The sequence below is a fragment of the Geotrypetes seraphini genome, chromosome 1 (assembly GCF_902459505.1).
Source record: "Geotrypetes seraphini chromosome 1, aGeoSer1.1, whole genome shotgun sequence".
Lineage (NCBI taxonomy): Eukaryota > Metazoa > Chordata > Amphibia > Gymnophiona > Dermophiidae > Geotrypetes > Geotrypetes seraphini.
In genome coordinates this window covers 372,655,234-372,676,507 of record NC_047084.1, presented here as the reverse complement: position 1 = coordinate 372,676,507, position 21,274 = coordinate 372,655,234, and the positions used below count along the sequence as shown (strand labels likewise).

Sequence of the window (21,274 nt, the reverse complement as noted above, 5' to 3'; positions counted from 1 at the left end):
TGTGGATGGAATTATTTTATGTGGATGATTTTAGTGTACCTTTGGAACTTTGATACTTTCAAATAAAATCCATTTGGGAATATTGCCACTCCACAGAGTTTTTTTGGTTTTCTCTGGATTTTCTTCTTTGTGGATATTTTGGGGTCAATTCCTTTTGTTTTTTGAGAGGGCAAAGAAAGCAGATGCTAGAAGGAGTGACAAGAGTGAATAAAAGATAAGGAAAGCAGAAACCAAAGATGACAAAGATTAAAAAAAAACACACAACTTTTGTTTTCTTGCTTTAGGATAAAGTAGCTATGCTAATAAATGTTTATAACTAGAAAATGGAAATTGGACTAATTTTAATATATTTTTGACTAACTTTCGGAAGCCAAAACCTTCTTCCACAGGTCGACAGAATACTGTAACAGCAGTAGAAATCTACCGTAATTGAAAAATATATTAGTCCAATAAAATGGTATTATCTTGTCTTCCACTTTTGTTTTATTTCCATTTGTTAACTTTAGGGCTCCTTTAACAAAGGCGCGCTAGCGGTTTTAGCGTGCACTTAGCGCGTGCTAGCCGCTACCGCTTCCTTTTAAGGAGGCGGTAATTTTTCGGCTAGCGCACACTAATCTTGTGCGTGCGCTAAAAACACTAGCACACCTTAGTAAAATGAGCCCTTAAAGTGGTGATTGGTATTTGCACAGTATTAGGGGACATGCATCATTGTTTCTATTTCTGTGATGTTATATTGTTTGAAGAATCTAGCTTCTTGGTAGTTCAGGTAATTTTTGTCTACATTTCTATTTTAGCTTGTGGTTATTTATTTTGTTTATATCTGTTTTCTGTGTGTGAAAAAGACATGGTTTTCTGTTAGCATTAAGGCCCAGATTCTCTAAAAGTGCGTCCCGATTTTAAGCAGCTGTAGGCGTCCTACAGCTGTCTAATCAGCCAATCGGGATGCACATTTTAAAAAAAAAATGCTCCCCAGGCAGGCCTGAAGGCGCCTCCGGGAGCCTAGGGAGACCCGCAAGATGCCTAAGCTCGTCTAAGGGCCTTAGGCGGGCCTTAGGCTGAACCTAGGCGGCCCTACGCGTCTCCCTAGTAGATGAGAAGCTTAAAAATGTAGGCCAGCAAAATGCTGGTCTACATTGTAAGTAAACGTGGCCGCTATACTTATCGCGGCAAGGGATCTCTCTGCCGCTGTAAGTATAGCGGGCCGTGGCCCCTGACCGATCACTGGCAGGAGGGTGCCCAAACCCTCCTGCCCGAAGACGCACCCCCCCCGACACTACGACCGCCCCCCCCCCGACATTACCGATCCCCCCCCCCGACAATATCGGTCGCTGGCAGGAGGGTGCCCAATCCCTCCTGCCCGAAGACGCACCCCCCCCCCCGGCGCTAACAACCCCCACTCCACCAAACCTGTTCTTACAGATGGGTCTTGCACGTCGAGCAAGCAGGCACGCCTCGTCGAAATGAGGCGGGCCCGCCCCTACTAAGTCTAAGACCTTAGACTTAGTAGGGATGGGCGGACCCGCTATTCCTAAGGCCTGATTGGTCCAGGCTTCTAGAGCCTCGGCCAATCAGACCTTAGGCTTCGGCGGGATGGGCCGGGAAGGGGCAGGCCCGCCTCATTTCGACGAGGCGTGCCTGCTTGCTCGACGTGCAAGACCCATCTGTAAGAACAGGTTTGGTGGAGTGGGGGTTGTTAGCGCCGGGGGGGGGGGGGCGTCTTCGGGCAGGAGGGATTGGGCACCCTCCTGCCAGCGACCGATATTGTCGGGGGGGGGGAGATCGGTAGTGTCGGGGGGGGGGTGCGTCTTTGGGCAGGAGGGTTTGGGCACCCTCCTGCCAGTGATCGGTCAGGGGCCACGGCCCGCTATACTTATAGCGGCAGAGAGATCCCTTGCTGCGATAAGTGTAGCGGGCCGTGTCTAATCTAACCCGATTCTCTAACCCGCGTCTGTAACATGGACGCCGGTTACAGAATCGGGGTTTAGTTTAGGCCGATTCTGAATAGGACGCCTCTCTCGGGCATCCTATACAGAATCAGGGCCTAGGTGTCTTGCGGGCCTCGCCTTCAATATAGGCGGCCTGCCTGGGGAGCATTTTTTTTTTTAAAACGTGCATCCCGATTGGCTGATTAGACAGCTGTAGGACGCCTACAGCTGCCTAAAATCGGGACGCACTTTTAGAGAATCTGGGCCTAACTGTGCAGGATCAATCTGTACTGATCTGACCTGTTTAGTTTTACAATGGGTGTACTGATGTTGTAGTGCTCACTGCAATGAGTTACTGGCCTTTTTCTAGGTACACCCTTGTTATGTAACTTGTGGATTATTAATTAAAAAATGTTTTTTTTCATATAGAAGGGAGGTGTTTAAAAATGATTGGCCCCAGGTGTCAAATATGCTAGGTATACCACTACCTTCCCGGTCTCTTTTCAAAATCAAAATCTTCATTTACAGAGGGGTCCTGGTGCGGCAGCCATTCTCACAGGCTGCCGGCGCTGCCTCAAAGCTTTCCCTCTGCCGCAATCTGCCTCCTTCTGCTGCAACTTCCTGTTTCTGCCTGGGCAGATTGCGGCAGAGGGAAAGCTTCAGAGCACTGCCAGCAGCCTGCGAGAATTTCAGAGGGGTCCTGGCGCGGCAGCCAAAGAAGATTTCACCTTTGAAAGGAGACCAGGAAGGTGAGGGGAAGAGAGGGAGGGAGATAGACAGAAGGGGAAGAGATGCTTGGACCACGGGGCTTCCTGGAGCTGTTTTAAGTTAGCCCAGGGAAGGGGGTGGGGAGGGATGAGAGCAAGGGGAAATGCAGACATAAGAACATTAAGAATAGCCTTACTGGGTCAGACCAATAGTCCATCAAGCCTAATAGCCTGTTCTCATGGTGGCTAATCCAGGTCTCTAGTACCTGGCCAAAACACATGTTACCGATCCAGGGCAAGCAGTGGCTCCCCCCATGTCTCTCTCAATAAATTCTACCTCCTTCCTTGTGACCCAACCTATAACAGACAAATAGATGATAAAACTGCATTTTTAATATCTGTCTTTTTTAATTTTTACGTCACTGAGGCATTTTAAATGCGTGTAACACCTCTTATAAAAAGAAGGTCTATGACTTGTATGTAATTTAGAAAACTTTTAAAAACTTATTAAGTATTTGTAAGGGATTATGTTGTGTTACTGTAATTCACTGTTATCGTTCAGTTTTATTTTTTTTTGTACACTGCATCAAACTGCAAGGTATTTGTGATATAGAAATAAATGTTTATGTTATAGAACTGCCCTATGCATAGACATACACTCTATGGAAGACTGTGTGTACATGGAAGCTTGGTGTGGGTGTGAACACACCCTCACCAGAGTAGGCAGTGAATAGGTGGAGCTGCAATTTACATATATACAAGCATACATTTACATTTAAGCAGGTATAAAAGTGTATGCAGGTTCAATTTACTTGCGATTGCTGTGGGATTTGTGCTAGTATTTTATTAAAAAAACAAACATATAGGCACTTATCTGTCATTATAAATGAGCCAGCAGAGGCGCTTTTTTTGCCTTCTTACTCCAAGCAACTCTTCAATTTTGCTAACAATCTTTCCCACTACAGACTGTGCCATTTTAATAAGCCTCACACAATAAGCTACTTACTTTGTGATATTCAACCAGATCGGCCAGAGTATGATGCTGTAGCTGGTCCACTCCTAGGAAACTGTAGGAATCGCTGGAAGCATCAATCATAAAATGCTTATGTCCTTCTTCTGACCAGTAGGAAAGCACATAGCCTTTAATTTTTTCACTGACTCTGATTAGAAAGCTTCCTGGTGTCACTGAGTTCAGAAGGTCCTCTGCTTCCTGTCTGGATATAATACCTATCCAAAAGAGGAAGGAAGAAACACTCAGTAGGTAAGATACTGCCTTCCCAGATGAAACTAGATTGAAGAAGCAGGTTCAATCCTTTGCATTAATTCAGTAGCTTCCCTCTTTTGTTCCCCACTGGGTATAAGTTTATAAATTCTCTCTCATTGTTCAGGGTATTATACTTGGCTTATTAAAGAAACAATCTTACATAACTTTTCGTATCCATGTGTATTTAAAAGTCCTGAACAGTTAAGAGGGAAAATTATTTCATTTCATTTTTATTTATTTATTTTGAAATCACTTAATCCAGGATTCATACTGACTCCCTTCTGCAAATATGTGCAAAGACATTTCACAGGAAAGCCTGAAATGGCACCAAATACAAACCTTAAAAGAGAAAATCAGAGAAATCATATTATCTTGACAGTTCTCCCACTTGTGGCTTGTGCTACCTTAATAAACCGCTCTGCATTTATTTTTAAAAAGTTTAAGCCACATCCAAAATGTATATGGGGGGAGGTTGTTATCTTTACAATTAGAATGTAAGTATACACTACTTTAAAAAAAAGAATTTATATCTAAATTTTGCAAAAGTTATTCTTGTGCATGGCATTGGCCAGAGTTCTTGGTCCACACTGCTTCGCTGTCAAAATCGCTGCTGAAATCAAATCGTGCAGCGAATCTTTGTTTGGTTCATACATGTGAGAGGCAGGCATGGACTTACTGTTTCAGAGGCTCTTTAAAATATGCCCCTGAGGAAGGCTGTTTCAGCCGAAACATGGACCGTGTTGGGGTCCAGGAAACAGAGGATTCAGACTGTCTTACGCCTCACTATACATATATTTCATATATGTTACATGTGTCAATTTTTGTGTATATGCTATATGTGATTTTTTTTCAAAAAATTGTTGACTCTCATAGACTTGTGCCCCTTCCCCACTCTTCTTTTTGATAGTTTATTTCCTACATAGGGTTATTTTTCCTTTCTTTTTTGAATACGACAAAAGTATTCTTCAGTCATCTTGCCCCCGCCAGTTACCCAGCCAAAATAGGCAAGGGTAGTACTATTTGGCCCAGGAGGTGGAGGCAGCCTGAGGGGTAGCAGGCAGAGTTTTGATTTCAGCAAAAAAATGCACTGGCATTTTCAGTCCAAGCTTAAACCCAGATTTTGGGTCTGTTTTGGTGCCGAATCCAAAACCCAAATTTAGTTGGCCTCTTAACATCTACATTTGAGATATTAGACCCATGATGGAGGCATGGCAGAAGAAGAAATAGGAAGGGAAGGAAAAAGGGATGGACCTAAATGGAGATGGATAAGGAGGACAGACAGCAGAAAAGAAGAATTCAGAACTAGTATGGATAGCAAGTAAAATGTAGCAGATTTGGAAAGATGAAAGAGAGCTTGAAAAAGCACTGAAGTAAAAATATACCAAAAACGAATGCTAAAAAGAAGGAAAAAAAAAAAAAAAAAAAAAGATACAAGCAAGAAAATCTACAGATGGGAATAACTAGTAAGGTAGTCAAATTTGCTGATAACAGAGTTATTAAAGCTGTTAAATCACAAAAGGACAAAGAACTGGCAGGTATGGCACCCTCAGCCAGTCATGTACACAGTGCAAGGCCAGCTCAAGGTATGCACCAGGTAAGCACTAGCTCAAAGGGGAGAAAGTCTGCCTTACCTGGTCCCCTGCGGTGGCCAACTCTCTGATCTCCCAGCCTCTCATCCCTAGGTCCAGCAACTCTCCTCTCTCTTTACCCCCATTCCCACCCAAGTAATACAGCAGGTTCTCTAGTAACTTTTAACATGGTTTTCCCCCCTTCTGAGCACCAGCAGAGGTAGCATTTCATACAACACTGCCTGTGCTGGTTCTGATGTCTTTCCTTTCTGCCACACCCCATCCCCTTTTACTGTGGCTTCCTATTAAGCAGAACACAGCAAAGGACTCTGAGGCCGACACAGACAATGTTATATGAAACACCACCACTGCCAGTGTATAAAATGGGAAAAATACACTAGAGGAACTGCTGAAGAGGTCAGGGCAGATGCTAGACCATGGGAGGAGAGAGAAAAGAAGACAGATACTGGACACAGGGAAAGGATAGTAAGAGAAAGAGAAATTCTAAGGAAGACACGGGGAGAGGCGTTAATAATATGGGTTATCATTACAACAGGTTATTTTATCACATCATACTATTTTACCACAGGGTCTCATTACATAACAAGGGGTCCTGTGCTAAAATAGCATGACTTCTTGTAACATAACCCATCTTAACAATAGCCCAGGTTGATAGGAGGGAGACAATTTTGGACACATGGGAAGAGGAAATTAATGACAGGCTGAGGAAAAAGAAAGGGGACATGGTGGCTAGGATGAGGGAAAGAGATGAAAAGAAAGGGAGATTGGGGTGTAGATGCTAAGGAAGAGGACTGAAATCTTAGTGGATAGAGAAAGTAAACTAAATGGGAGCAAGCTGAGAGGTGGAGATCAATGTCCGAGATGAAAGAGGAGAGAAAGTGGAGACACATGGTGGAGAGTAGTATCAGATGGACTGGAGATTCTAGAAAAGAGTTAAGAGAAGACGCATTAGAATCCAGAGACTAAAGACCAATGTGATTAGAAAAATTAACCCCCTCTTCTATGAAATTGCGATAGAGTTCCTATGAGCATTGGGAGCAGCGTGGGCCATTCAGCGCGGCTCACTACGCTAAAAACTGCTATCGCAGTTCATAGAAGAGGGGATAAGTTGCCAAACAAAAATGTAGAAAAAATGTATTTTCAATTTGGTGATTTGAATACATTGATTTTTAAAAATTTTTTAAAGTGCTAATTTTATATTTTGCACAATATAAGGGGAATTGCAGCTCCTATTTCAATGGTGTTATACTGAATGCAGAGTGTGGATTCTTGGTGGTGGGGGGTCAGTCTAATTTCAGTGTATATATTTCTATTTTTAATTTGTGATCACTTATTCTGTACTCTCTGAAGGTTTAGCTATGTGTGTTCTGAGCTTGTAACCGAGAGATATTTTGTTAGCATGGAAATTCTATGAAGGAATATTTAAAAATCTGACTTTAGTTTTCCCAGTATATGGACTGAAATTCTAGAGCCTTCTTTGAAATGGTATACAATTTTAATATGTCAATTAACTATACACTTGATGTAAGATGTAAAATGAATTAAAAAAAAAAAATGGTACCACTGACTCCTAGAAACAGTCTAAGTACTAATGCTGGAGTTTCAAGTTGACATATAAGGACTTTTTTCTTTTACATGGTAGCTTGAACTACTTAGTGGTGCCATTTTGAAGTAGCTACCATGGCAAGAACAAGTGGGATCAACCCTGACCCCTGTCAATCTCAGGAAACCTGGGATGAACATAAGCCCAGTAGCCAATTCTCACGGTGGCCAATTCAGGTCACTAGTACCTGGCCAAAACCCAACGAGTAGCAATATTCCATGCTACCAATCCAGGGCAAGCAGTGGCTTCCCCCATGTTTTTCTCAATAACAGACTATGGACTTTTTCTCCAGGAACTTGTCCAAACCTTTCTGAGTCGGTTTATGCAGTTGGTACGTAGAAGAGAACTAATGTGGGAGCGCACACCAATGCAGAGGGGTACCAAAGTAAAATTTGGCTCAGGGTGCCACAGTCCCTTAAGCCAGCCCTGAGACAGCACAACTTTGATAAACCTGCATGTATTTGGGTAAAGGTTATGTCAGAAAGAAGCACTATACTCACCATGGAACCAGGGCGCTATTTGGTCTCCTGATTTGTCACATCCTGCTCGAAGAGGTAATTGCTCCTCTTTAAACCATCTAATGATATTTTCCCGCGTAGAACTGGATGCTGACCTCTTTATTCCCTGCCTCCTGCCATGTGAAGAATTGATTTATTTAGAACGCTGTAGCACAAACAGAAGTCAATTTAAGAAATGGCAACAAAATGGTGATCAAAGAACGATCCTAAAAGCTATTTTGTCTTGGCATTAGTTTATTCTGAACATCATCACACAAATTACAGTGGAATATTGCAATTGCAGGATTAGGCCGCTTGAATGTGCAGAAAAAGAAAAAAGGTTAACAAAGAAACAAAAGTAAATTGTTGGCAAAAATTCTTGAGCAATCAGTTTATTTGCAATTGGTAGATAAATTTGGCAAGAAATTCTCTACTGGATCCACCTCAATATGGTTTCTACAAGGGACACAGTACCAAGGTTCTCTTAGTGAATACACTGGATGAAATACAGCAAGGTTTAAATCAATATGCCAGTTATTTGATTGCTTCTCTCAATATCTCTGCTGCATTTGATACTATTGATCCTCATTTGCTGCTGTGGCAGTCACAAGAGTGTGGCCTTGTGGGACTGCACTGAGATGGTTTGAATCTTATTTGACTGATAGGAAACAGGTGGTTTTGATAGGTGGGAAGTTGTCCAACAGGTGTATTCTTACTATTGGGATACCACAGAGTTTGTTTAATCTGTATTTGTTTCTTTTGTGTAGACCAGAGGCGTCCAACCTTTTGGCTTTACTTGGCCGCACTGGCCGGAAAAAATATTTCTGGGGCCGCACAAACGTGCAAACGCTGCAGTAAGACATAGAAGGGAGCCGGCAAGACGGTAAACACCCAGGGGCAGCAAAGGAAAACACTGCATCGCTCTCGACCGGGGCCACACAAAATACTTCACTAGGCCGCATGCGCCCCTCGGGCTGCAGGTTGGACACCCCTGGTGTAGACTATTGAGGTCACTGAACATTTCTTTTGCCATTTATGTGGATATGACATTCAATTTTTATTCCAACAACTGATACTATACTGGTGTTATCACATTTACAATCTGTATTTTGTGCGGTACACGATTGGATACTAATCTGTTAAGGCTGAATGTTGTTGGTAACTTTGGATGAAGATTTGCATTTTCCCAAGGTTTTGACATTAGCTGGACTTGCAGTGAAGGTTTCTCATAGGGTTAAGAACTTGGGGGTTTTATTGGATTCTGGAATGACTTTGAAACCACAGTTAGTGTGTTAGGAATTCTTATTTTAAATTTGAGTTAAGTAAACCGTGACTTCTGTTACTCAGATTGATTTTCAAAAAGTATTGCAGTCTATTTTTCTTAATTTTTTTCTTTTGGGGGGGGAGAGTATGGGGAGGAGGATTTAAGCTACTGTAATACTGTATATCTTTCTGAGGTTGCTAACCTCAGGTATACATTCATTATAAGTTATATAATATTCAGCTGTGCACCCGCAGCGGGAAAGATGCCCACTCTGCCCGCTGCCAAGTGACCCCCCTGCCATAGAACACCTCCCCCCAATTCTGATGCCCCATCCCCACCACTGACACCCCCTCCCCCTTACCTCCATATAGATGCACAGAGGGATGTGGACTCCCTCCTCCCAGCTGGCCTGCGTCGTCAAAAATGGGCCTTCCTCTCCCTGGGAGGGGCCTGAGGATCTGATTGGCCTAAGTTGTTTAAGGCTCCTCCCATGGGAGGGGTATTATACAACCTGGGCCAATCAGAGCCTCAGGGCCCTCCCCGGGAAGGGAATGCCCATTTTCAACGACACAGGACAGCTGGGAGGAGGGAGTCCACATCCCTCCATGCATCTAAGTGGAGGTAAGGGAGAGAGAGGGGTGTCAGTGGTGGGGATGGGGCATCAGAAGTGGGGGGAGGTGTTCTATGGCAGGGGGGTCACTTGGCAGCGGGTAGAGTGGGCATCTTTCCCACTGCGGGTGCACAGCTGAATATTATATAACTTATAATGAATGTATACCTGAGGTTAGCAACCTCAGAAAGATATACAGTATTACAGTAGCTTAAATCCTCCTCCCCATACTCTCCCCCCCCAAAAAAAAAAAATTAAGAAAAATAGACTGCAATACTTTTTGAAAATCAATCTGAGTAACGTGGAGATGGGCGGACCCGCTATGTCCAAGGCCTGATTGGTCCAGCCTGGGCCAATCAGGCCTTAGATTTAGCGGGGATGGGCCGGGAAGGGGCGTGCCCGTCTCATTTCCACGAGGCGGGCTCGTCAGCTGGACAGCAGCAAGACCCGTCCAGCCGACCAACATTGAAAGGTTAGTTGGGGGAGGGAGATTAGTTGGGGCGGGGGGTCGTTGGGCTTTCCGGCAGGAGGAGTTGGGCATCCTCCTGTCGGCGATTACGAGTTTGGGGGGGGAGGGGGTTCCGGGGTTCCGACAGGAGGAGTTGGGCATCCTCCTGTCGGCGATTACGAGTTTGGGGGGGGGAGGGGGTTCCGGGGTTCCAACAGGAGGATTTAGGCATCTTCCTGTCGGCGATTACGAGTTTGGGGAGGGGGGTACGGGGTTCCGACAGGAGGAGTTAGGCATCCTCCTGTCGGTGATGGGACAGGCGGCCGCAACCGCGGCTGCTATACATATTGCAGCAGGGAGATCCCTTGCTGCCATAAGTATAGCGGCCGCGTCTAATTTAACCCGATTCTCTAACCAGCGTCTGTACCATGGACACCGGTTACAGAATCGGGGTTTAGTATAGGCCGATTCTGAATAGGACGCCTCTCCCGGGCGTCCTATACATAATCAGGGCCTCGGTGTCTTGCGGGCCACACCTTCAATATAGGCGGCCTGCCTGAGGAGCATATTTTTTTTTTTTTTAAAACGTGCATCCCGATTGGCTGATTAGACAGCTGTAGGACGCCTACAGCTGCCTAAAATCGGGAAGCACTTTTGGAGAATCAGGGCCTAAGTGTCCAGCGGTCACATCTGCAACCACCTTCAGCTCTCACCTCCTCCAGCACCGGACACACACACAAGCTGCACTGCCTCCAATGGTTACCTTACGTTCTGGAACGTTGCCTGCCTCACTGTAACCTCACTTTCCTGCATCTAAACACGATTGTCCTCTCTACTCCACCTCTCAATCGCTTACAGATGCAGGAAAGCGCTTGCGTGAGGGTACAGTGACCGCCAGACGCAACCGCCGTACAATTAAGGCACAAGGTTTCCATAAAGAATCATTCTTTATAATACCGAGGGCCTCAAAATAGTACCTGGCAGGCCACGAGTTTGAGATCACTGCTTTATACAATTAATCCACACATGAATGAACTATTTTTAAAACACTAGCATCAAATGAACCTTTATTTATATCTAGATACTTAATCCCACATAATACATAACGACCACTTCGCTCATCTGGACAAAATCTGCTTACAGTACCTTCTCTAAAAATTATTGGAACACGTAGATCAGACATGTTCACTGTGATAGGACCTCAATGGTGGAACGCCCTACCACAATACATTAGAATTGAAAAAGATATCTCAACATTTAAAAAATTATTAAAGACATTTATTTAATGACGCTTTTAATATTTGAAACTTTATATACTTTTTGGATATGCTTTTAATAATGCTATGGTTTTAACACCCCCTCCTTTTGTATTTTCCTTTATTTTTCTACTAAAAAATTTAAAAATTGTAACTTTTAACCTTCTTTCCTCCCGACTCATGTATGTATAATATGTAACCACTATGTATATTGTTAGTTTCTTTTTATTGCTCCTTATTGATTTTGTACATCGCTTAGTAATTTTAATAGGCGATTAATCAAATACACTAATAAATTTGAAACTATTTAAGAATGATGTCCTATTATGTGTTTTCATAGGATCAAGTCAGAGAGGTAGTGCAAAGATGAACACAACAGTCAAGTTTAATTATCACAATTTAATGAAGTGGCCTAGGAGGCTGAGCATTAATTGAGAGGGGCACAAGACTGAAAGTTAGGCCTCCGTCACTAGCTATTGCTTTTGGTTGCATCTTAAAACGCTTACCTGTTCATAACGCCATTCTTCGGCTTAGGTGGTAGAATTTTAGGCTTTGGAGGAAGAGGTGGTGGTGGTTTCCTTGGCCCTGGCCCACCAAAGTTTTTGGAGGTTTCCAGCACTTTCCCCCTCTCAATGGCTTGCATAGATAACCTCTTGTAGTCATCCCGGGCTTGTCTGGCAATGGAGCGTCTCCGCTCATCAGCGGCTTTTGACCTTCTCACTGCAGAGCAACAAAAGAGAATACCACAGCTTAGCTCCTAGTCATATTATGGCCATTGTAAATAAAGAAATGTGGTCTTATCCCATACTGCCCTGGTGAAAATGGTACTAAAAAATTAACATGGCTCAAATTGAAATGAAAAATAAAATTCATTTTAATCCTATTACTATTTATTATTTCTATAGCGCTGAAAGGCGTACGCAGCGCTGTACATTTTAACATACAATAGACAGTCTCTGCTCAGAAGAGCTTACATTCTAATTTAGACAGGACATTTCAGGGTTAGGGAGATTATAGTGGGTCTAGGTATCTTGACAGCAGTGAGTGGATATGAGTAAACAAGGTTTCTCAACAGGGAACACCTGGCTTGGCCTCCGCGAGTGCGGGTCGCCAGACTGGATGGACCTAGGGTCTGATCCGACGAAGCCATTTCTTATGTTCTTATGAAAGCAGTTTCAAAAAAGTGGGCTTTTAGCTTGGATTTGAACACTGCCAGGGATGGAGCACGATGTATTGATTCAGGCAACCTGTTGCAGATATACGGCGCTGCAAGAAAGCAGGGATGGAATCTGGAGTTGGCAGTGGAGGAGAAGGGTACAGATAAGAGGGGCTTGCTGGAAAAGAAACCTAACACCAATTTCACCATTCATCCTTGACAATACCCCTCTAGAATCAGTACCTAATTTAAAAATCCTTGGTGTAATTGTTGATGTAGACTTATCGTTCCACAATCATATCAGTGAAATAGTCAAATCATGCTTTTACAGATTACGTCTTATCCGTTCAATTTCCACATTCTTAGAATCTAAGTCAGTTAATATTCTGGTCCATTCTCTGATCATTTCCAAAATTGACTACTGCAATTCACTCTTAATCAATATAACTCAGAAAGAAAAAAGACGACTTCAGATAATTCAAAATACTGCAATAAAATTAATTCATAAAGCAAAAAAATACGACCATGTCACACCTTTACTGATTAAATCACACTGGCTTCCCATTTCCCACCAAATTACATTTAAAATTATATTTCTAGTATATAAAACATTAATTTTCAATGAACCACAATTCATATCAAAAATGATTATTCCATACAACACCTCACGTTCATTGCGTTCATCCTCTTCAAACCTTTTATCAATTCCCTCATTGAAAATTATCGGCACAAGAAGAAATGATATATTTTCCATTATGGCCCCTACACTATGGAACTCCATATCAAACTATATCAGAATTGAAAAAGACCTTCTATCTTTTAAGAAAATTTTAAAAACCTTTTTGTTTCAAGACGCCTTTGATACATAGCACGTCTCATATCAATCCCTTTACATTTAGTAAAGACTATCATATTTTCCAATCCCCTTCATTCCCTATTGTGTTTTTCCTTTTATGTTAATTTCAACAGATAAAGAGATTGTAACTTTTCCCTCCTTTCCTACGTATTCATATTTGTCTCTATCCCTATTGTTTAAATGTCAATTGTTTGTTTTATGATTAATTTGTATAATATATATGTGAGACCACCACCTGGCGGTTTTTAACTTGTACATCGCTTAGAAATATTGTACAAGCGATTCATCAAATGCTAATAAACTTGAAACTTGATCATCGGGGGGGGGGGAACATAGGGGGAGATAAGTGAGTAGAGATATCGAGGGACTTCAGAGCGAATGCACTTGTAAGTCAGCAAGAGGAGTTTAAACTGTATTCGGAAATGAACAGGGAGCCAATGAAGCGACTTAAGAGGGGTAATGTGAGAAAAGCGGCTCTCCCGAAATATGAATCACGCAGCAGAATTTTGAACGGCTTGAAGAGGCGAGAGACATGCGTTGCAGTAGTCCAAGCGTGCGGTGATGAAAGCATGCACAAGGATTTTGGTAATATTACAGAGGAAGAAGCGACAGGATTTGGTGGTTTGTTGGATCTGAGAAGAGAAGGAGAGAGAGAGAGAGAGAGAGGAGTCAAAGATCACCCCAAGGTTGCGAGCAGATGAGACAGGGAGGAGGATAGTGTTATCCCATGTAATCGTGGACATGACTGAGCAGAGTATTTGCTGCTGCTTCTATAAATATATCATGTTAGTATTAAGGGGCTCATTGTTCATATCAGTAAATGTCTCTCCTTAAGTAGTGGACTTGCCCTCTCAAACTTGGTCTTACGCAAGATCAGCCGTGCTGCTGTATTTTGGAGTAGTTGCAGTTTCTTAAGGTCTTTCTCTGCGATGTGGCTGTGGAGGGAGTTACAGTAGTCTAAGTAGGGGAGGAGGACTGCTTGGGCCACTGTCCTGAAGTTGTTTGGGCTTAGGACTGGTCTGATTGCTCTCAGCTGTCTTAATTGAAAGAAGACCTTCTTGACAAGCGAGTTGACTTGGTCTCTTTTGGTCAGTTCTGAGTAGAGTATTACTCCAAGTACCCTTGATTTTCTACATATGGGCATCTTCTCACCGTGGTCAAGGTGATTTCCTGGTGAGGTAGAGGGTTTCGGCTGTCAAACCATAGCAACTTGGTCTTCTATTTGTTCAATTTGAGGAAGTGCTGGCAAGACCAAGAATTTTAAGTCCTCCATTAGTATAGTAATGTACTGAATTGTGTCCGGCACCGAGTCTTTGGCTCTGCATAGGAGGTAGAGGTCGTCTGCATAGGAGAATGTGTGGACATGGGGGGTGGGCAGTGATATATTGGCCCAAGTCACTTACGTAGACATTGGATAGAGATGGTGAAAGAGGGGAGCCTTGAGGGATGCCACAGAATGCCTCCCATAGCTGCAATTTTTCTTTTGGCCTCTCCTTACTTCATAAGTTCTTTTGGTCAGGAATTCCGTGAACCATTTCCTCACATTATCATGTACTCCTAACTCTTCCAGATATAGGAGCAGTAATGAGTGGTCTACTGCGTCAAAGGCTGCAGAGATGTCAAATTGTAAAAAGGTCTGTTTGCTTGCCTTTGCTCAAGTAGTACTTTGCCTTTGATGTTAGTTTGAGAAGAAGTGATTCAGGGGCTGTGACGTGGTCTGAAGCCGTGTAGGGTGTCATGTAAGCCATCTATCTGCTGGAGGAATTCAGATAGTTGCTCGTTGATGCTGAATTCTATCAGCTTGGCTGGCCATGGTATTCCAGGTATAGGCCTGTAGTCCTCTGCCTTGCTTGGATCAAGTCCTGTGTTCTTGATGGGTGTCAGGGAGATGGCTAAAAGTGTTGAGGGGTAGATCCCTTTTGCCAGGCATAGGTTGGTGAGATCAGTCAGCCAGCATATAAATTTGGTAGGTGCTTGGTCTAGTAGGTTAGCTGGGCACACGTCGAGATAGCATCGTTTCTTTGCAAGTCTCTTCTCTTTAGTAGGTTAGCGATTTCCATTAACTTAACTTTAGTGAATTCTTTCCAGTTATTTATATTCCCTCTCAAACAGTTTTCATGCTTTTTTAAACTGCATCACATTAGAAGACTGTTTAATTTCAATTGGTAACAAGTTCCACAACACTGCTCCCATGTATTGATGGAGTCTTACTGATCTCACCAAATTCAGTGATGGAACATCAAAATTCATCTGCTTCTCAAAATGCAAGGTTCTCCTCGGCCGATAAAATCAAAACAGCAAATTAAGAACTACAGGACTTTTATCAGTTAACATTTTGAAAATCAAACAGTTTTTAATTCAACACGCTGAGCACCAAGAAGCCAATGTAAACCAAACAAGATTGGTGTCATATGCTCATATTTAGAGGCTTGAGCTATAATTCGTGCTGCAGCATTTTGTGCAATTTGTAATGCATGCAGCACATATTTAGGCAAGTCAAGATACAATGAATAGCAGTAATTAAGGACTGGAGTTATTAGCATAGTGATTACTGTGCAAAAATTTTTCATTGAAAGATAATCTCTCAGTCTCCCTAACAAGCAAAGCTTAAAAAAACACACACGTAAGATTCTTAAGCTGTGTGAATCACTTTGTTGTGAAAACAGATTTAGCCCAAAGGGCCAAATTGTGGCCTGATCATATTCTAAAATGTTTGATTATGGCGGAAAATCATCCAGTCATAAGCCTACCCTAGTCCTGCTCACTCCATGCCTCTAACATGCCCCCTTGAGATTTAGATGAACTGCAAATGAACAGCATACAAATCAGTCTAGAAAATAGGTTTTGAAATAGAGAATTGGAAGGGTTTGGTGAGAAAAACCTCCATCTGCTCCTTTATGCCACTTTTTGGATATTTTTCTTTTTTTTGAAAATGACCCCTATAGTTAAACTAATCTATTCACCAAAATTCATGATTGTCTTGTCATGAAGGTATGCAATGCCTGAAGAGAACTCACTAAGGAGACCACATCTGCATATTTTCAAGCCAATCAATTCCTGTATTTTTTTACTCCTACTGCATTTTGCATTAAAAAGAGCTGTGATTAAGCTTGTAGTCATCTCAACAGAAGCCTTTCAATGTTGGTATACTGTATTATCCTAACGGTGGAAAAATATTTGTGCGTCCATGAAATTGTGGCTGTGTCTACAAAGTAGTGTCTACGTCCTTTGGACGCATAAGGACCAAATATCACTTAAGACCCTTAATTGGCTCATTAACCACTTAGATTGGGCACCTAAAGCACACCAAACTTTAGGCATGACTTAGGCACCCTTTATAGAATCGGGGCCTAAGACTTCATCAGTATGGTTTCTATAGCGGGTTGATTATTTGTAATTTGGATACGAGGCATTGCTTTAATTGGGAACACAAGAGATTTTGTAGACATTGAAGTTTATCATATTTTTTTATTTTATCAGACTACACATATTAAAAAAAGGAGGACTTATCGTATGATGTGTGTGAGCAGTTTTCATATGGTCAATTTCAAAAAGTAAGCTCTTAGGGCCAGATTCTACAAATGGCATCTAAGCACACTTAACTCTGAAGCTTAGTGATACATAAGTCAACTATGCCTATTCTCCACCCTAACCATGCCTACTTTTCAGGTAGGCGTCAGAGAGTGCCTCGACTTATACTTTGCTAGGTGCCACTCTTGCGTTCCATGCGGAACTCTAACTGGTTATTTTTTAAAACAATTTGTCAAATACCACACCACTGATGCTAATTGAAGCAATCTGGGCTGTGTGCAGATTTTAGTTAGATGTCACTAGGTGTCCATAATTAGAATCTGGCCCTTAGATTTAGAGTTTTGTCATGGCAAGTATTTCCTCCTAAATCAAAAAAGGATATATTCCACCCCTCTCCCCTCCCCTTAATCTCATATATTGTTTTAAGAGGGTCTGTCTCTATAAACATTCGAACAACAACGGTGACAATACAGTCTTCCATATACTGTTTGGCATTCAATTATATACTACAAAGAGTATCCAACAAAATTTAAAAAAGGTGGGCAGTCCTGATTGCTCTTAATACCTGCATGGACAGAGTACCTGCTCAACCCTTTTATTCCTTGACTTCACTCAGAGATGGAAGAACAGCCAGACCACAAATTGAAGATTAAAATATAAAGGTCTTCATGGGAGATCTCAGCGGCCACCCCATGAATATCTCCGAGCCATAAGCTGCAAGCCATTTTATTAACTTAATGACATCATTTAATTTATTCATACGCTAAATCAGTACATTTGCAATCACAATACCATTACTTAACACCCAATCATAAATTGCATAGAACTGTATTTTGCCACTAGGTCCATATTTGGTTCATTGGTCATATGATTTCTTGTCAATCTTACTTCATTAGTTATTTTCCCTAACAGGAGCAATTAGTTTCACTCCTACCATATTAGCAATTTGGGGGGGAGGGGGAGTTACATCTAGATTAGCTCCACGTGCAATTAGTTTCACTCATATTAATAATTTAGGGAGGTTACATCTAGACTATCTGAAATCATCATCTTAAAATAGTGTGTTATCTTAAGGTCCAGTGATGTGCTTCCTATTCTAGCACTTATGGTTTATTAATCTTGTTATACCACTCGTTCTTTTTACTGGTCCAAGCGGTTTACAAAATACAATTAAATATTTAGAAAACAAAAAGAAAAGAAATATAAAAAGGAACTCCATTGTTAAATAGGATAGACCTAACCCATACAAACAGCAAACATAACAGAAAACATCCACTCCTAAATAAAATAATATCACTAAAAGTCAGTAAACATGACATTTCTATTCTGTCACTTGGACCTTTCTATTACCCAATCTACAGGATGTAGCAGCTGGGACAAACATCTATTTTAAATTATTTTTTTAATATTTAGCAAAATGTTTTATTTTAATTCACAATGAAGAAAAGGCTAGATATAGAGTCCTCTAGTATGAAACTAACAGAAGTCCCTACCATAAGTTTGAAATCTGCTTGTGGATTTGTTCTCTGCTTGGATCCTTCCTCCTGCTGATGCACATTGCATGTCATCCAGTCTGCCTCATCCATGGCCTGGTTTGGAAACAGACCTTCATAATGCTTGGACTGAAGTTACCTCACAGAGCAGATACCAAGGAACAGCAACATCACTACAAGTACACCTTCTCAATCACAATTGGATCATCCATGGGACTGTACCTCCTCACCACCTGCCCTTCTTGATCAATGAGAAACTTTGTGAAATTCCATTTAATAGCATTGCCCAAAGTTTCTCTTCCTTTGAGTTGCTCCTTCATCCACTTCCACAATGGGTGAGTACCATCTCCATTCACATCTATTTTGTTGAACATGTCAAACTGTACATTGAAGGATGCTGCAAATTCTTTAATCTGAGCTTCATCCCTTGGTTCCTGTTTTCCAAACTGGTTGTAGGGGAAGCCAAGTATCCGTAAACCCTTCTCAGCATAACTAGAATACAGCTGGACATGCTGAATGTAGTTTTTCTTCAATTAGATGCCACATTAGTGATAATACAGACAAATCCCTGGTATTTTTCTAAGGATACCTCATTCTCATCAATATCCTTGGCTGAGAAATCATAAATTGATTTGGCTGTCTTCTAATCTGTCACCTGCGCACACATGCTGGAACCTCTCGGCACTCCCAGAAGTAACGTACAACTCACCGCCCCATGCAATGGGGGCACCAAGGCTGCTCAGGGACCACACCCCACTGCTCATCTATTTTAAATTTTAACAGCTTGCCAGTAATATGAAGCCAAGCAAACAATCTTTTTACTGTAACCTTAAAGCATGCCTCTAACTTCCAACTTCATCTTCTACTTATCTATATTGGTGTTTTTCTCCAGGTATCCCAGGCAAAGGGTATCTCACATGCATTGACGTATGGGCCTCCCTAAATCCTGCTTAATATTTTTATTTTCATCACTCCTAAACTGTATAGCTTTTCAGAGGCAACCATGTTTAGAAGACTGCCACAGAAATTGGGGACTTGATACTAGTTTATTCAATGTACATATAAAGTGCCAATAAAACTCCAGTGAGAAGTAATTAGCAACTCTTACTAATACAGTGGTACCTTGGTTTAAGAGCATAATTTGTTCCAGAAGCATGCTCGTAAACCAAAATACTCGTATATCAAAGCGAGTTTCCCCATAGGAACCAAGGGAAACTCGCTTGATACGTTCCCACCCACTCCCCGAGGCCAGCGGCGCTGCTCTGCACCCCCCTGAGAACCGGCATTGCTCCCCCCGCTCACAAAGACCCCCCCGCGATTCAGCATCCCCCCTGCTCGCATCGCACCCCCCCCCTACCGTGATCTGGCATACCCCAGCACCCACCCGAACACACTGCTTACCCCCAACTGGCACCAACGCACAGAACATGCCAGTGCCTGAAGATCTGCGTCTTCTTGTTTGCTGGGCCTTGAGCATCTATGCATGCTCAAGGCCTTCGAGTTCACGCTCTCTCTGAGATTTTCCGAGATGCTCAAGGCCCAGCAAACAAGACGACGCAGATCTTCGGGCACCGGCAAGTCCTGTGCGTTGGTGCCGGTGCCAGATGGGGGTAAGCAGTGTGTTCAGGTGGGTGCTGGGGGATTCCAGATTGCAGCGAAGGGGGGTGGGGTGGGGGGTGTGCGCAACGTGAGCAGTGGGATGCCAGATCGCGGGGGGGGGCGCCGCTCACAAATCGAGGCAAGCTCCGTTTGAGGTGCCGATTTTGCGAATGTTTTGCTCGTCTTACAAAACACTCGCAAACTGGTGCACTCGTAAACCGAGGCACCACTGTATATGGAATACTGTAATTTTATGAAGTGTTTTCAGTTTATAAAGCATGTTTCACAAATGGAAAAGGATGCAGTGGTAGACATAAGTATACAATAGGTACATGGAAAAAGTACATTTACCTTTACACAATCTTTGTGTAGGCATTCCCAGCAGCAATAAGACACACATGTACAGTATACAGAGTGCACAGATATAAAATTGTGACACAACATGTGTGCTACTGGGGCTGGTTCTGGGTGCCTGTTCTATGAGGGGGTGCTGATAAGTCCTTGGCTTGGTAAAGAAAGCAACAAGATACAAAACTGAAAATGTTTATTTACTCTACATATTTACTACTGAGCTCCACACACTTATGACATTGTTCACTCTAAGTTCAACACACTTGGCACATTGTCTTAATTTTCTATAACTCTTCCCAAAAATACTCTGGATGTCTCATCACTGAAATACTGCTCCGCTGCTGCAATCACCTCCGAATCACTTGAAAATTGTCACCCTTTCAAACTCTTTTTAAGGTTTGGAAATGGAATATAGTCAGTTAGAGCAAGATCTGGAGCAGTGTGGATGGCCTTTGCAATGAAACCCCAATTGCATTAAAACATCCATTGTTTTATCAGTCTCGTGAGAAGGTGCACTGACCTCCTTCTCCTTTTTTATTTCAATGGCTCCTTTAAAATCGGCACAGCAAGTTATAGTAACATTCTACATTAACTGTTTGGCCCCTTGGAAAACAGTCTTTACAATACTTTCCTGATCCCAAAACACTGTGGCCATGACCTTTCCTGCTGACCTTTGGGTCTTGAATTTCCCTGGCCTTGGAGAACCTGAGTGACGCCATTGCATGGACTGTTTTGTCTCTGGTGTAACCATGTTTTATCAACAGTAACTAGTCGTTCCTAAAAGTTGGCACCAGCTCACTAAAAATGCTGCAAAAACAACTCGGAAGTGTCCACTCAATATCATTTCTCATCAGCATTCAAACATTTGGGCACCCACTTGGCTGACAGCTTCTGCAAACACAGCACATTCCCTGAATATCTGTAGGGTCTCAGCAATTGTTTTAGCCAATATTCGCCCATCTGCCAAAATCAGGACACAGACATGGTCAACAATTTCAGGAGCCGACACCATTTGCGACCTCCCGGACCTCGCTGCATCTTCGGTCTCAAAATCTTCATGCGGAAAGTTTGTACACCACTTCTTCACTATGGAGTAATGATGAGCATTTGTCACTCAATTTTTGC

General features: G+C 42.5%; 1 protein-coding gene and 1 pseudogene across 2 annotated transcripts in view; both read right to left on the bottom strand.

Moving 5' to 3' along the window:
* The window catches only part of SH2D4A (SH2 domain containing 4A), a 181,031-nt gene that overhangs the window by 4,836 nt on the left and 154,921 nt on the right, over positions 1-21,274 (bottom strand). For both annotated transcript variants that reach the window (XM_033915224.1, XM_033915232.1), the window contains 3 exons: positions 11,670-11,883; positions 7,589-7,719; positions 3,639-3,859 (listed from right to left, as the gene is read on the bottom strand). In XM_033915224.1, coding sequence (XP_033771115.1) covers positions 3,639-3,859; positions 7,589-7,719; positions 11,670-11,883 — 566 coding nt within the window. The remainder of the gene's footprint in view (positions 1-3,638; positions 3,860-7,588; positions 7,720-11,669; positions 11,884-21,274) is intronic.
* On the bottom strand, positions 13,582-19,424 carry LOC117346034 (annotated as a pseudogene).